This window comes from Lissotriton helveticus, chromosome 3_2, assembly GCF_964261635.1.
Source record: "Lissotriton helveticus chromosome 3_2, aLisHel1.1, whole genome shotgun sequence".
Lineage (NCBI taxonomy): Eukaryota > Metazoa > Chordata > Amphibia > Caudata > Salamandridae > Lissotriton > Lissotriton helveticus.
The window spans coordinates 33,484,841-33,501,189 of NC_136062.1; the positions used below are offsets into that span (position 1 = coordinate 33,484,841).

Below are 16,349 nucleotides of genomic sequence, written 5' to 3' on the forward strand. Positions count from 1 at the left end.
CACCACTTGGGGGTCAGGTGCTTGCTGTAGCTGGATCTGGGTGCTGGGTCAGGTGGTTGGGAGCCTGTGATGTCTCAGTGGCTCTGAGCTGGAGGCCAAAAGACTAGCTATTGTAGTCACTCTGGGAGTCCTGAGTTTAGGTACATGTGCAAATCCCTCTGACTCTGGAAGGAGGGCAACAATTCAATAAGGCGGCTGTCTAGGTAGACCGTAGTCCAGCAGGGCACAGTCCTTCCTGGCAGAGTCTCCACAGGTCCAGAAGTGTACTGAAGAGTTGTTATCTGAAGTCAAATATTTATACCTGGTATCTTCTTTGAAGTGGGAGAAGTTTCTAGATGATTGCTTTTGAAGTGCACAGGCTTCCTGCCTCCTCTGTCCTGGCTCTAGACTAACTACAGTGGGTATGTCATGTAAAGAAAGGTGGATTTGTAGAGCAATGCTTGTCAGCCATGAGGTTATCCAGGCGCTGAGTGAGTGTAAGCATGTGGTGAGGCACGGCCTGAATGCAGGCAGTCTCGATGGTACTGCAGGAAGACTGGTTGAATAGCCAACTCTTCATCTTCTTACGGAATTCAAGAAGTGAGAAGGAGGCCCTGATTATGCTTGGGTAGTTCGTTCCAGGATTTGGCAGCTTGGTAGGAGACTGACTGACCTTATGTACTGCTTTTTTGGAAGCAGGTGTGTGTGTGAGTGAGGTAGAGTGATGCTTAGTGTCGTTGCCTGGGGAGTTATTGGAAGTGAAGCTGTTGATTGAGGTATGCGAGTCCAGCATTGTGCAGTGACTTGAATGCGAGTGTGAGAAGTTCGAAGTGGCAGTGCTTCTGAATGGGGGCTCTCTGATGAGTGCTGTGGGTTTGATATGGGAGATTGAATTCAAGTTTGGCTGCAATGTTTTGGATGATTTGAAGAATGTGAAGGAGGTGGGTTGGGATGCCGGCATAGAGTGAGTTGCCGTAGTCCAATCTGCATGTGATTAGGGCCAGTGTGAAGGTAACTCTGGGGTCTAGCGGGAGCCGCTTACAGATTTTACATAACATGCGGAGGATGTTGAGCATGGGGAGTTGACGGCATTAGCCTGGGACTTCATGGTGAGGTTGGTGTGTAGAATGAGGCCTAGGTTCCTAGAGTAGTCGGTTGAGGTGGGTGTGGGTCCCGCATCAGCGGGTCACCAAGTGGAGTCCCACGGTAAGCTCTTATTCCCAAAGATTAGCACTACGGTTTTGTCATTATTAAGATTGAGGCAGTTTTCTTTCATCTAGTAGGCCAGTCTGGCCATGCATTGGTTGCTCGGTTTTTACTCTTACCGAAGAGACGTTGACAGGAGGAGTTCTGCTTTCACAGATTCCTCCGTGGTCCCGGACGCACCCGCCCTTTTGACCACTTCCTAATACCTTGCTTTCCTCATATTTGTTACCCGCTTCCGGGTTGGTATTATCACCGGACCTCTGATACCATTATGACGCTTTTGAGCCCTGAAGAGTCATAGGCACTGTCCTTTGACGAAACACGTGTCGGCTGGCGTTTGTCTATCTTAAAGATCATCTACACGTATAAAATGTGCAAAATATAAATCCGGTGTCGACTACATTTACTTACTACTTTATGCATTGTTAATAATCATATGTGTGCCCAGGTTTTGTATCTCATTATATAGGTCAGGGCCTTGCTCCTGATTTTCTTAGGGGTTCTGGGTGTTTCCCCTTTCCTGGCAGCACCATACTTCTAAACGACACCCTTTTACGTAGTCACCCTCATTAGCCACCTGTTTGAGCGCCAATAGCCTGTTACACCAAACCCTGCACAGTAACCATCATTGGTTGAAGTTTGTTTCAGTGGTGATGTTGTCGAATGAGAGGAAATAAATAAGCTGGGTGTTGGCGCAAGAGATGATGTTGATTCCATGCAATCTAATGATGCTTGCCAGAGGAGTCATATTCATGGTGAAAAGTGAGGAGGCTGAGTGATGATCCCTGTGGGACTTAGCTGATGAGGCCCCTGGGCTCTTGTGAACGTCGAGAGCCTAGTGTGTTCTTCCACGTAGGAAGGAAGCTATCCATTTGAGTTCCGGTCCTTGTATTGCCACTGTGTGTAATCTGGTGATGAGTGTGTGGTGGGAGATGGTGTCGAAAGCAGTGGAGAGGTTGAGCAGGATGAGGGCAATGTCCTGTCAACGGTCGAGGATGCTTCGTATATTGTCTTTGTCGTAGAGTAAGGGGCCCTCATCATTGGCAATCTACTCCACATCCCTGTACTCTATGCCACTCTACTGTAGTTCTCTCCAAGCTACTGTACTCCACTACATTCTAAGTCACTCTATGCCACTGTACTATACTCTACTCTACTGCACTCTAAGCCAGTCTACTCAAAGCCTCTGCACTATCTGCCACTGTACTGTACCCCATTGCGCAGTACACCGCTGTACTCTGTGCCTCTGCTCTCTACTGCACTCTAGTCTGCACCCCTCTACTCCACTGTACTGTACCCCACTGTAGTATACGCCACTCTACCCTGCAGAACTGTATTCTACGCTACTGCACTCACTGCCACTCTACTGTAGCCACTCTAAGGCTCTGTATTCCACCTAACTCTACGCTAATCTACGTCACTCCACACCACTCTACACCATGCCACTCCACTCAAAACCACACCATGAGAAAATATCAACAAAGTAGCCCAGTATTTTTGAAATGGGCAAATATTATATGTTTAAAAGAATTAATACAAAAAAATACACAACATTATATAATTAGAAACCAATTGCTCCCAAAAAGTTGCCAATGCACTCCTTATCCCCATTCATATGATATCATTATGTCATTATCATTATATCACTTATAACATGTCATTATCTATTTTTGCAGTGAAACAAACTTGAAGGTACGTCAAGCTTTACCCATAACAGAAGAGCTTGGTACAGATATCACAGGACTTGCACGATTTGATGGTAGGTGATGCCAACATTTATTCTTTGAAAGAGCTATGAGTGTGTTCAGGGTAGACAAACAGAAACGTGTACCCACAGAGCTAACACGCTGTTTATTTCTTGGAACGTTAACATGTGATACAAACTGTGTACTCTCCTGTTTGTTTCCCAAAATACTAGTCTTGTAGAACAAGGGCACGGTTGTTATGTCACACACCAAAATTGTTACTTTGGATCTAGGAACGAAACGTTGAAACCAGAGGGGTAACTGACATGATGGAGCTCTCCTGCAAAATGTGTAGAGAAGCCACTGAGTCTCCCATATCTCACAGTTGCCCCAGTATTGGAACTTTGATAGATTCCCATGCTTTTGTATCATTCCCCTTCGTCGGAATGGGAGTCTTGGTAACAAAATAAAATATCAGTAGGTACAAAAGAGAAAGAAAAAGGCCTAGGAATCATTCCCTTTTGTATCATATCCGCCTCTTTTTGTAAAAGAGACCAAACTTAGGCATCAGCCAATCAGAAAGCCTCACCCCTTAGAACCCTCCTGAAGGAACCTCAGAGCCTCAGATTTTCTACCGCACGTTGTGCTTAGGGAGTCTCCTTTGAGCTCTGCTCAATCTCTACTCTTTCAGTAGTTTTTTCTACCGGATTTCTCTCAAGTTGTTGGCTGTTCCTTCCAGGATGTCAGATAAAGAAAAGAAGAAGGCCCTTTTCAAACCATGTTCCACCTGTGGCAAGAAAAGGCTATTTGTTGAGGATAAGCATAAGGATTGCATCTACTGCCTCTATCCTGATCATAAAGCTGCGGACTGCAAGATCTGCCACTTTTTTTCAACCAAGACCCTCCGGGATCGTGAGGGTAGGCTTCTTACATGGCTCCAGAAATTGAAGTCCAGGACGGACACAGTCTCCAGTGATGAGGACTCTTCTTCAGCGTCATCAGCTAGAAGGTCAGTCAAAAGGGGTGAGGGTTCCCCTTCTTCTGCTGTGGAGCATCCTTCTAAGGCTTCCTAAAAGACCCCCAGAGAGTCTGAGAGCCAAGGTCCAGTCGAATCTCCTCACCATGGTAAAAAGGAGAGGGTAGGACCATCTACGCCTTCTTTGGGTATGAAGACTGTTCCAGCCTTCAAGAAACCCTCTTCTCAGTCTTCTGGAAAGTCTGACAGAAGTTCCAAGTCGTCGGCGATGAAGGCGTCGTCGACGGAGGCTCCGTCTGCGAAGACATTGAAGCCTAAGCTTAAAAAGGTACAGTTGACGTGCTCGTCCACGGAGCAATCGACGTCGACGACGGCAGTTGTAGCGGTGTCGACGAAGATTCCGACAACGACAGCGTTGTCAACGAGGGTGTCGACGTCGACAGCGACGAGGATGTCGACGACGACGGTGATGACGAAGTGTTCGTCGACGGTGGTGACGACGACAGTGTCGTCGTCGAAGGCTTCGACGACGACAACATTGACGACAACGATGGAAGGAGCGTCCACGGTCTCGTCGTCAATGGCATCGACGACGCCCATCTCGTCGTCGAGTGTTCTTTCATCGACGACGATGGTTCCGTCGACGAGGCCGACGACGGCAGTATTAACAGCACCATTGTCGACGGGATCGCCGACGATTTTGTCATCGGAGAAAAGGATTACAATTTCAATGACCAGAATTACACCGGACATGACCTCTCCTAGGAGAGTTACCCCTTGCCTCCAGCTCTACTTTTAGAGGAGGATGAGGATGAATCAGAGGATGATGATCAGGACTCTTATGGCTATGCCAACAGCCCATCCCAGCTTCTGGTTAAGTGCCAAGAGACAGATTCGGACGGAGAGTACAACTAGGAATGTGGTTATCATCATCATTTTGTCCAACCACAACAATACTCGAGACAAGACATGGTGTCGGTACCATCGTCTCTCTTACAGGACCTTCACAGTATGCTACAGGACAGTAAGTCTAGGTGTTCACAACCTGCTGCTTCTCCAATTGCTCAAGCCATGCCAGTCCCTGCGACTCCAACATTGGCTGCACCAGAATTGCCGGCCCAAGAAATCTCTCGGCCACAGACACCGGTTCCACAGGGGTCTTCGATTCCAGTGAACACCAATGATGATTCCTCGGATGAGGATCAACATTTTGATGACAGGACTGATCAAGATTCCGAATGGGATAATATGTCATCCCGGACCCAGCATCTCCATGTCCAGATCCGGTGGACTCCCCACCAGCTGATATAGGGGGATTTCATAAGCTAATGGAAAGGGCGGCTGGGAGATTCGAACTGTCTATGCCCTCTGTTACCACAGAATGTTTCTTGTACGATTTTAAAGAGCCTCATAAGAAGACGACAAGATCTATCTCTATTGTCCAGCATCTTTGGGATGAAGGTCTTAAGGCAATGAAAAATCCAGCGACGGTGGTCCCTGTGCTACCGCGCCTCGACAGGAAATATAAAGCACCTGAAGATGGTCCGGCATCTCTGACGGGACATCTGAGACCGGACTCGGTTATTTCTCAAGCGCCGCAGAGAAAGTCACGCAACCCCACAGCTCCATTGACAACTCCTCCAGATAAAGATGGCAGGAGGTTAGATAATGCCGGAAAAATATTCTCTTCCATGGCGAGTCTATTAGTGCGGGCAGCTAATGCCTTGGCGATATTGGGGAGATATGATCGCCAACTATGGTGTGATGTTTCGCCATACTTGGAGCAACTTCCTCCAGAGGCAAAAACAGAGGCTATAAACAGAGGCTAAAAAAGTTTTGCAAGAAGGTGAGGCTACGTCGATGGAAATCATTGACTGTGCAATGGACATTGCCACAACGGCATTCCGCTCTTTGGCTGGTGCTGCGGTCCTTCGTCGCCAGGGGTGGCTTAAGGCGACTTGGTTTAGACCTGAAATCCAGAACACAATCCTGGATCTTCCTTTTGATGGAGAAGCATTATTCGGGAAATTGATAGATGGCACTCTCCAAGATATTAAAAAAGATACTGAGACAACTAGGTACCGTAAGGCTCCTTTTAGAGGTTCCGGAGGCAAAAGCACCAACAGAGACTCTTATCAACAGCAAAGGTACTCATCCTGTGGCTCAAGTTCACAACAATACCGCCAACCTTATCAATAAAGGCAGGGCCAGTCTTCAGATTTATCGAGACCTAATAACAGAGGGAAGCAGGCTCGCCAAGGGCGTGATACGTCCAAGAGACAATAGCGGCCTCCTGGCTCTTCCCCAAAAGATCATCGGTAGGAGGCAAGGTGTTACAATACCTTCAGAACTGGTCCAGGATAACATCAGATCGGGCCATACTTTGGAATTCACACAAATCCCTCCATCCAAGCCCCCTGCTGCCATCCCATCAAAACATCTGCGTCCCCTGCGGCTTGAGGTTCATCAAATGCTCCTTAAGGGTGCTGTAGAGCCAGTCCCCTCTGCTCAAAGAGGAGAATGATTCTATCCCAGGTTCTTCCTGGTAAGTAAGACGCTGGAGAAATGGCACCCCATTTTAGATCTCAGGGAGCTCAACACCTACCTCATCTCCCTGTCTTTCCGGATGGTCTCTCTTCAAGACATTCTACGTCTAATCAACCCGGGGGATTTCATGGCCACGCTCGATCTCGAAGATGCATACTTTCATGTTCCAATTCACCCAGCACACAGAAGGTTTCTACGATTTACAGTAGCCAAGAGCCACTTTCAATTCAGGGTTTTACCCTTTGGTCTTCGCTCAACCCCGAGAATATTCACGAAGGTGCTGGCACCAGTAGCAGCATTTCTACGGAAAAATCACTTTCAGGTTTTTCCTTACCTGGACGATTGGTTACTGAAGGCTCCGTCCAGGGAGGCCGCGAGGGATGCGGTCGAGGCATGTACCAACCTGTTTCAGAATTTGGGTCTCACCTTAAACAAGGAGAAGTCTTCTCTTGTCCCGTCCAGGACAGCACGCTTCCTGGGAGCCGTCTTGAACTCGGATCTCAAGAAAGCTTTCCCAACCTTGGAGAGACAAGTAAAACTGCAGACCATGGCGCTAGACCTACAGAAAAGAAGGTGTCTTTCAGTACTCTGCAGCAAATCTCTTCTGGGGGTGATTTCATCATGCATTCCTCTAGTTCCACACTGCAGATTGAGGATGCGCCCTCTTCAGGAGCAGCCGGACATACAATGGAAACAAGTCCATGGGTCGTTCGACGACAAGGTGACCATCACCTCGGCAATGAAAAAAGCGGCTTTGTGGTGGACAAAGCAGGAAGACTTGTTCCAAGGTCTATCCTTTGTAAGAGATCCGTCTCCTCAGGTGGTGACGACAGATGCGTCGTTGGATGGTTGGGGAGCAGTGCTGCAGGACCTGTACTGTCAGTGGACATTGGTCTCCTCAGACCCGTCGGCTCCACATCAATCTCTTGGAGCTCAGAGCAATCAAACTGGCTCTTCAAGCTTTTCTCCCTCACCTAAGAGGTTCAAAGGTTCTCATCCGAACGGACAACACCACGGCCATGCATTACGTCAACAAAGAAGGAGGAACCAGATCTCTCCCATTGTCTCAGGAAGCTCAAGAAATCTGGGAATGGGCAATCCTGCACGAGATATCTCTGCAGGCAGAACACCTGCCAGGGGTTTTGAACGAGAGTGCAGACAGACTAAGCAGATTATCCTCGATCAGTCACGAGTGGGAACTGAACCAACGGATTCTGGACGAGGTCTTTTAACAGTGGGGCAAACCCACCATAGATCTATTTGCCACACCGACCAACAAGAAATGCCGGCAGGCTTCACAACCGAGGAACATTGGGGAATGCTCTTTCAAGGACATTTGTCTACGCCTTTCCCCCCATTCCACTGATTCCGAGACTCATCAGGAAGATCAAAGTGAAACCTTGCAGGATGATTTTGATAGCCCCTGCTTGGCCAAGACAGTTCTGGTTCACGGAACTCCATCTGTTGTCACTGGCTCCTCCTTTTCCCTTGAGAACCATTCCCGACCTTCTCACAATGTCCGAAGGAAAAATTTGGCATCCGGATCCGGAGTCTTTGCACCTGACAGCATGGCTCCTGAGCAGCGAGAATTTATGAATCTTCCTATCTCTAATGAAATAAAAGAAGTTCTCTCCCAGGCTAGAGCCCCTTGCGTGAACAAGACTTACCGTCTCAAATGGAAGAGATTTTGTATTTGGTGCAGAAAAGAAGGGGTTGACCCCTTTTCTTCAAAACCTCATCAACTTCTGCCTTATCTTTTGTCCTTGGCTAAGACGGGGCTGGCCCATTCGTCCATTAAAGTTCATTTGGCAGCAATTTCTAGATACAGACGTTCTGAGTCTGGACCTTCTCTTTGGTCTTCCAGGAGAGTGAAACAATTTCTCAAAGGGTTGTTCCATGTCTACCCTCCGATGAGGACTCCTCCTCCTACTTGGCAATTAAATTTGGTCCTCACTCAACTCATGAAGGGCCCATTTGAACCAATACATCGAGCAGACATGAAATTCCTTTCTTGGAAATTGGCTCTCCTCCTTGCTCTCACATCTGCAAGACGCATTGGAGAGTTGCAGGCTCATACGATCCAAGAGCCGTTTCTCCAGTTCAAAAGAAATACAGTAATCTTGAGAACAAACCCGAAATTCATACCCAAGGTGCCCTCGGACTTCCACTTAAATGAGCCGCTTATTCTTAAAGCTTTCTTTCCTCACCCTACTACACCAGCGGAAAGATCATTGCATTCTCAGGATATACAACGGTGCTTGAAATTTTATTTGGCTCGCAATAAGGGATTCCGTAAATCCTCCCAATTTTTCATTGCTTTTGGTGGTCCTTGCATAGGTCTCCCTATTTCAAAGCAAGGTATTGCGAGGCGGGTTACAAGTGCCATGCTACATTGCCACACTGCAGCGAGTAAGCCACTGACCAGCAAAGTTAGAGCGCATTCCACAAGATCGGTGGCCTCTTCAACAGCTCTCTTCGCGGGAGTACATATCAAAGACATTTGCAGGGCTGCGACTTGGAGCAGCGTGCACACCTTTACGAACCATTACTGCTTGGACTCCTTGCAACAGGAAGACACAGCTGTGGGCCAGGTAGTCCTGAGGAACCTCTTCCACTGATTGGTGAGCTTTCCTTTCTATCCCACCTTCCTTTTTCTGCACATTTTGTTTACATCATGTACTGATGGCCACAATGTATGTTTATGCCACAAAATGTGTTTTTTTATTGCTGACTGCTTGCTACTCTGATATAAAAGCATGGGAATCTATGAAAGTTCCAATACTGGGGCAAGAAAACAAGTTACTTACCTGTAACTTTGGTTCCCCAGTATTGGTAACTTTCATAGATTCCCATGCGCCCACCCACCTCCCCGAGGAAAGCTCAGCCTCCAGCAGATAAGGTGACTGTTACACAACGGCTACGAAAATCTGAGGCTCTGAGGTTCCTTCAGGAGGGTTCTAAGGGGTGAGGCTCTTCTGATTGGCTGATGCCTAAGTTTGGTCTCTTTTACAAAAAGAGGCGGACATGATACAAAAGGGAATGAGGCCTAGGCCTTTTTTTTTCTCTTTTGTACCTACTGCGATTTTATTTTGTTTCCAAGACTCCCATTCCGACGACCGGGAATGATACAAAAGCATGAGAACCTATGAAAGTTACCAATACTGGGGAACCAAAGTTACAGGTAAGTAACTTGTTTTCATATTCATTGGCCTTGGGCGGTTGTGGGGCCCCTTAAAGGGCCCACATGCGCTGCATAGGCCTTGGTTGGAACTAATTTTGTGGAAATAAGTCAAAAATAACCAATCAGTGGGTCAATCTGTATACATTTGCAAGAAGTCCCAATTGAACGTTTTATTATCTTTTTCCATTCGCTGCTGCTTGACAGCAGGCTTTGCCTAATATATTGATTTTCATACCAGACGACATACGTTTTCTAGGCATATGCTGGAGCATACCGTGCTTCCCAGTAACATTCTGCAGTCAAAACACTCCAGTGTCACTTTTTACTACACACCGTATTGCTTTTGGAAAAAATGCTTCGCTACAAAATCTTCATACAGCAGCACTTAGTTTAAAATAAAACATTTGTGTTGTGAAAAACCTCTTTTAGACATATTGATTATACTCTGTTTTTCTTGGCAGCCCCCACTAACTCTAAGAGTGTGTAAATAGGGTATTTAAGGTTTTTATTAAACTTTTTCACTTTTAAATCTATATAATAGAAGATTGGAAAAAGACTGTATTCTAATGAAATGTTATATTTAAACAACAGCGGCAACTCTAGACCATTTCAGACAATAAGGGTTTATTCATTTGATCAGCTATTGCCATATGAGATAGTCAGTTAAATCTATATATCTGCGTCAATTTTGTCTAATATGCACTTGATTAGTAGGTGGCACGGACCACTTTTAAGACTAATGAATTAACGTGATGAATTGCTCTATATTTTATTCTCTGCATTCCAACTTTTAGGCATTGATCTTTATAACCCTTTTATCGTATTTATTGAAGCTGCATTTATTGGCATTAAATTTGTAACTATAATATTATCTGAATATTTGAGTCTGTTTTTATGTGACATTAATTATATAGTAAATCTTTTATTTTGTTTGCACTTAACTTCACCTGTCCTTTCAATTTGATTGGACACACGTATTATAATAGTCATGATTATATATATATATATATATATATAGAAAGCACAGTCCTGGCACTCCCACTGCTCCAAGGAGTATGTAGGTAGGTACGGACCTCACAAGAACGCCATCACTCAATTCAGTAAATATGCAGTGCTTTATTAAGCCAATATCCTCATGATTGGTACAGACAAGTGTCCGCCCTGACTAGTTTTGATCGCTCAATGGCGATCTTGATAACATGGCGCGTTGCGGACGAATCATGACTATTATAATACGTGTGTCCAATCAAATTGAAAGGACAGGTGAAGTTAAGTGCAAACAAAATAAAAGATTTACTATATAATTAATGTCACATAAAAACAGACAGACAGACAGATATATATATATATATATATATATAAATACAGAGGCCGCTGCGGGGATAAACGGAAAATCTTTAATCTGCAACCAACACAGAGGGCGAATGCATTTCGGCGTCTTGCTTTCATCAGCGCCATGTGAATATGGGGGAAAGGGAAAATGTCCACGCTTGTAAGTGTCCCGCTGCTTGTAGATAGGCTGCGGCAGTTCCTCCCTCTTTAGGCTCTGCCTCAGGTAGATAGCACAGTTGGTGCCAAGACTACGGGACCCAGAGTGCACCAATTCAACTCGGGATCCTCAGGCGATGATGGCAAAAGGACCAGCCAGAATACAGGACAGCATGAGACCTTGACCCTCAATTCCACAGTTGCAGATTCAGTCATTTCCTTCCGTCCCCTACCGCATCAACCTACTCCGCCCAGGATTTTTGTCCACGGGGGCATGTTATGTTATGTTATGTTATGTTATTTATTCATTTTTATAGCGCACGGCTACTCAAAAAGAGTGTCCCGGCGCTTTTCTTGGAGAAGGCAAACAAGCTGTAACATAATAACATAACACCAAATGAAAGACTAAAAGAACAGTAAGCCAGGAGTTCAAGAGAGAGCGGCTACTGAGTAAAAAGCCACGTTTTAAGGCCTTTCCTAAAAGCCAGCAAGCTAGTGGCTCCCCGCAGGGCCAGCGGCAAGGAGTTCCATAGCTGAGATGCCAGCAATCCAAAAGAGCGCCCGCCAAGGCGCGCTTTCTTTACCCGAGGGACAACAGCAAGGTGCAGGGCTTCTGACCTCAGAGACCTGGTCGGATGATAGAAGACCAGTCTCTTTTGGAGGTACTTAGCTCCCCCCTTGTGAAGAGCTTTATAGACCAAGGTAAGAGCCTTAAAGGCGATCCTCTTGCGGATGGGCAGCCAATGTAACGTTGCCAGCAAGCCCGAGGCACTGGAGCGCCTACTAAGGCCGAAGATTGCCCTGGCCGCGGCGTTCTGCACCACTTGAAGGCGCTGCAGCAAGTACTCTGGAAGGCCCAGGTAGAGAATGTTGGAATAATCCAACCTGGACCCAATCAGAGCCTGAACTGTCAGCGTCCTATGTTCCACGGATAACAAAGGAAGGAACCTCCGCAGCATCCTGAGGATGCCAAAGCACATACCCGACACCCCCAGGATCTGAGATTTCAGGGTTAACCTGTTATCCAACTTCACCCCTAAATTCTTTGCAACCTGAGAGGAGCAGGATGGAGGGAACATATCCCGTGGCCACCAAGTCTGCCAGTCAGGTTCGATGTCACACCCAAAGAAAAGTACTTCGGACTTGTCGGAATTGCACTTAAGGCTGTTTAGATGGAACCAATGAAAAACAGCCCCAAGGCAATCCCGAATACTCTCCCCATCAAAGTCGCCTCCTCTCGTACAAGAGAAGAGGAGCTGGGTGTCATCCGCATAAGATACGATCTGGGCACCATGCGACTCCACCAGTGCCGCCAACGGGGTCATAATGATGTTAAAGAGGGTCGGGCTCAAAATAGAGCCCTGAGGGACCCCGACTCCCAGAGGCGGCATCACGGCGGAATCAGGCGGGGCCCAGATCGTTTGCCGGCGGTCGGCAAGAAAGGAGGAAAACCAGTCGAACACCGTCCCCCGTATGCCTATCTCGCGAAGTCTTGCGAGAAGACCATCATGGGGAACGGTGTCGAAAGCCGCCGACAGGTCTAACATCACCAGCATGACTTTGCCCCCAGAGTCCAGAACCCCCTTAATGGTTTCCGAAACCTCCAGGAGCGCAGTCTCCGTGCTAAGATGGGGACGAAAGCCCGATTGGGTGGCGTGCAAGATCTCATTAGATTCAAGGAAATTGGAAAGCACGCCTTGAACGTGCTTTTCCAGAATCTTCATGAGGGCCGGCAGCAGGGAGATGGGCCTATAATTGACTGGGGCCTTCGGGTCTAGGCCAGATTTTTTAAGCAAGGGAATCACCATCGCCTGCTTCCAGGTTTGCGGGACCTCACCTAGCCTCAACGAAAGATTCAAAAGCGGATTAGCCAACGGGTTGATCACATCCGCGACTTTCGCTAGAAATTTAGCCGGGCATGGGTCAAGGGGAGAACCCGATTTTAAATTGCCCATTAGCGCCAGGGAGTCCGGAGCGGAGATTGGAGGAAACACACTCAACGTCGCCCTAGGCCCCGTCTGTGGCAGTGTGATGATGTCACGTTCAATTTGACCCACAGACGTTGGTACCAGGAATGACTCCTGGATGCGTTGGATTTTGCTCGTAAAGAAGTCAGCAAGATCCGCAGCCCAGGTACCAGATGGTTTTTGGTCCGAAGTGTTCGACCAAGGTGAGGTGAATTCTCTCACGATGGAGAATATCTCCTTGCAGGAGTTGGAAGCAGCGTCAATTCTCCTGGCTAGATACGCTTTTTTTTCCAGGCGAATGTCCCAATGATAAGCCTTTACCACCGTTTTATAGGTCAGCTTGGCAACAGTGTCATATTGTGCCCGCCAAGCTCTTTCGGCTACCTTGCACTGCTGCCGCGTAGCCGACAGTGCAGCGGTAAACCAAGGCGCGGAGACCCGTTTCGGTGTCGGGCGAGATGTTACTTCCGGGGCAAGATCGTTTAGCCTGTCCAAAAACCAGTCCTGCATGGTCTGCAAATCCCTGTCTAGATCGCCTGAAAGGAGACAGGGATAGGCCACAGCTGCTTGCGCCAGCATCTCTGGGGTTACTTGATGGAATGCCCTATGGACACGACCCTGTTGATGTGCCGGGGTAGGCACTGACTTACCTATGCCCTTGATCACAAATTTGGCAAGGAAGTGGTCTGACCAAAGGACCGGAGTAACCTCTATACCCTCAAGAGGTACAGACGAGAAAACTTGGTCAAGGGTGTGCCCCTTCTCATGCGTAGGCTCCCGAAGGTAAGGGATAAGTCCCAGAGGGGTTAGCGCCTCAGAGAGTTTGGTAGCAGCCGGATCGGATGGATCATCCAACCGAAAGTTGAGATCGCCAGCCACGACGAAATGTTCAGCTTTCAGGGCCAACTCAACCAGCACCAAATCTTCAAAGAAGGTGCCGGGTGCACCAGGTGGCCTGTATATGAGCAGTCCCTTAAAGGATTGGTGGGGCGATAGAGTGATAGAGAAGGCTAGGGTCTCAGAGCCTCGAATGTCAATAGCTGGCAGGATCGCACAGGGGGTTCCTTTCCGGACCACTAACGCCACTCCACCCCCCCTTCCCTTGGCTCTATCCTTTCTGAAGATGTTATAATCAGGCGGGATTGCCATAGCAACGTCAGGGTTAGAAGAGTCGGTCCACCATGTCTCAGTAAGCATGAGGCATAGTGGCTTCTCTATGTCGAGAAGCTCATAGATGTCCTGCGCATGTTTGCATGCTGACCTGGTGTTTAATAGCATGCATCCGAAGCCCATCCTGAAGGTGTCATTGCTCGACCGTAAGGTGAGCGAGCGGGTCGGGTACCAGCCACAACCCGGGCAACGGGACTTCCCATGATATCGACCGGGAAAAACAGTGCGACAGCCAGAGACATGAGGATGGAAAGTGCGAAGTTCGCTAGGGGAATAGCGCAAAACGGGGGTCCCAGGGGGACACATCCCTGATGGTAGAGTCCCACCCGCCGCTCCGCCCGCCTCCGGGACGCTGACGGGCGCAGACGGGCAGGACTCTGGCTTGACTCCGGCGCGAGTCCGGCGCTACCGCTGCGCGTCACCGCTGCGCGGGTAGAGCGAGCATTAAATAGTCTCTGACCTGTGCTCCTATGAAGCGCTAGAGCGCTCAAACACACTCCACGCTCGCCACCACCAAGATGGCGACCAGGCACCAAACACCCAGGTAAGAAAGTGAAAAGTCCGCTCAAAACGCGGTGGGGGGCCCGATTATAGTGCAAGTGTGGGGGCACACAAATGACACTGTAGAACAGAGGAAAATACAATTTAGGCAGAGATAAGTATAAAAACGAAAATTTTTAAAATAGGCAGCGCTGTGCAATAAAATTACAGCAGCAATGCGCGCAAGCATGCAGTTACCTTTCCAAGGGTCGAGCAAATGAAATGCTCGCCCTAAATAGTCTCTGACCTGTGCTCCTATGAAGCGCTAGAGCGCTCAAACACACTCCACGCTCGCCACCACCAAGATGGCGACCAGGCACCAAACACCCAGGTAAGAAAGTGAAAAGTCCGCTCAAAACGCGGTGGGGGGCCCGATTATAGTGCAAGTGTGGGGGCACACAAATGACACTGTAGAACAGAGGAAAATACAATTTAGGCAGAGATAAGTATAAAAACGAAAATTTTTAAAAATAGGCAGCGCTGTGCAATAAAATTACAGCAGCAATGCGCGCAAGCATGCAGTTACCTTTCCAGTCCAACTAGCCCAATGTGAGGCACAATGACCTCAGCACCGTTTCTCTCCATCCCGGACATCGTGGTGGGCCAAACCTAGTCAATAACTTGATTGGAACAAAGTTGCCGAAGTGTTGTCAGGAAAGGTGAGGCCACTTGCGAATGTGGGGGCCTTTGAACACGTCTCCTGCAGACGTGAATTAATGCCACAAATTCCTTCCAAAAGAAAAGACAGAGGCCGCTGCATATAAATGTACTCAACTACTCAGTCAAAGGAAGTGCTAGGAATATTTTTTGAAATTTGTATTTTTAGTTTGACCTTAGTCAACAGTCAGCCAATGCTAGAGGTACAAAATTTATCAGCAAGTAGCATACACATCCCAGTTCCCTTTATCACAAACCTTGTTTTTATGCTAATTTATGGATATTACTCCCGCTAGTTTCCCCTGGTGTATTTAATAGATCATTACACCTTACCTCCACCATTATCATTTTGTGTTTACCCTGCTAGCCTGTAACTATTACCTATTAGTCTAAAATGTTGCATCCTCCCATTAGATCCCACATGAACTACCCCGGGCTTAACTAACGTCTGCAGTACTCATGTCCTGCACTTCCTGTCCTTCAGTCAATCAAAAATGTGTTTATTTAGACCAATGGCCTTTAAACAATACAGCATTAACATATGGTAACAAATACATATATAATAATCATTTCCATAAATAAATTGTTCGGGTAAGACCTATATTTCAATAAAATCGGCAGGGCCGGACTGGTAATACCGGGCACCGGGCAATCCCCCAGGGTGCCGCAAGGGTCGGGGACCAGTTTCCATACAGGGGGCCAGTTTTGTTACTGGGGCCGATTATTATTTTTTTTTATTGGCCCCCAGCAACAAAATCAGAAGTGTGTCCGACGTCTGTACTGCTCTGCACAGCACACTGAGCGCAGTGTGCACTCCTCCTGCCTCAAAAACACAACTGCTCTGACATTGGTGAGGTGACCTCTCACTCACGAATGGCAGTGGTGGTGCTTTTTACCGAGAGGTGCTGCAGTGCAGTAGCTGGGTTGAATTAAGTAGTGCGTGTGCCTCGCAC

At 47.6% G+C, this 16,349-nt stretch overlaps 1 protein-coding gene across 6 annotated transcripts in view; it reads left to right on the plus strand.

The window, feature by feature from the left end:
• The window catches only part of ATP8B4 (ATPase phospholipid transporting 8B4 (putative)), a 4,589,528-nt gene that overhangs the window by 1,141,411 nt on the left and 3,431,768 nt on the right, over window positions 1-16,349 (plus strand). For all 6 annotated transcript variants that reach the window (XR_013609828.1, XR_013609825.1, XR_013609826.1 and 3 more), the window contains one exon: window positions 2,862-2,944. Coding sequence is in view for 2 of the 6 variants with exons in the window: in XM_078684774.1 (XP_078540900.1) it covers window positions 2,862-2,944 (83 nt within the window). In the remaining 4 variants the exon portion in view is untranslated. The remainder of the gene's footprint in view (window positions 1-2,861; window positions 2,945-16,349) is intronic.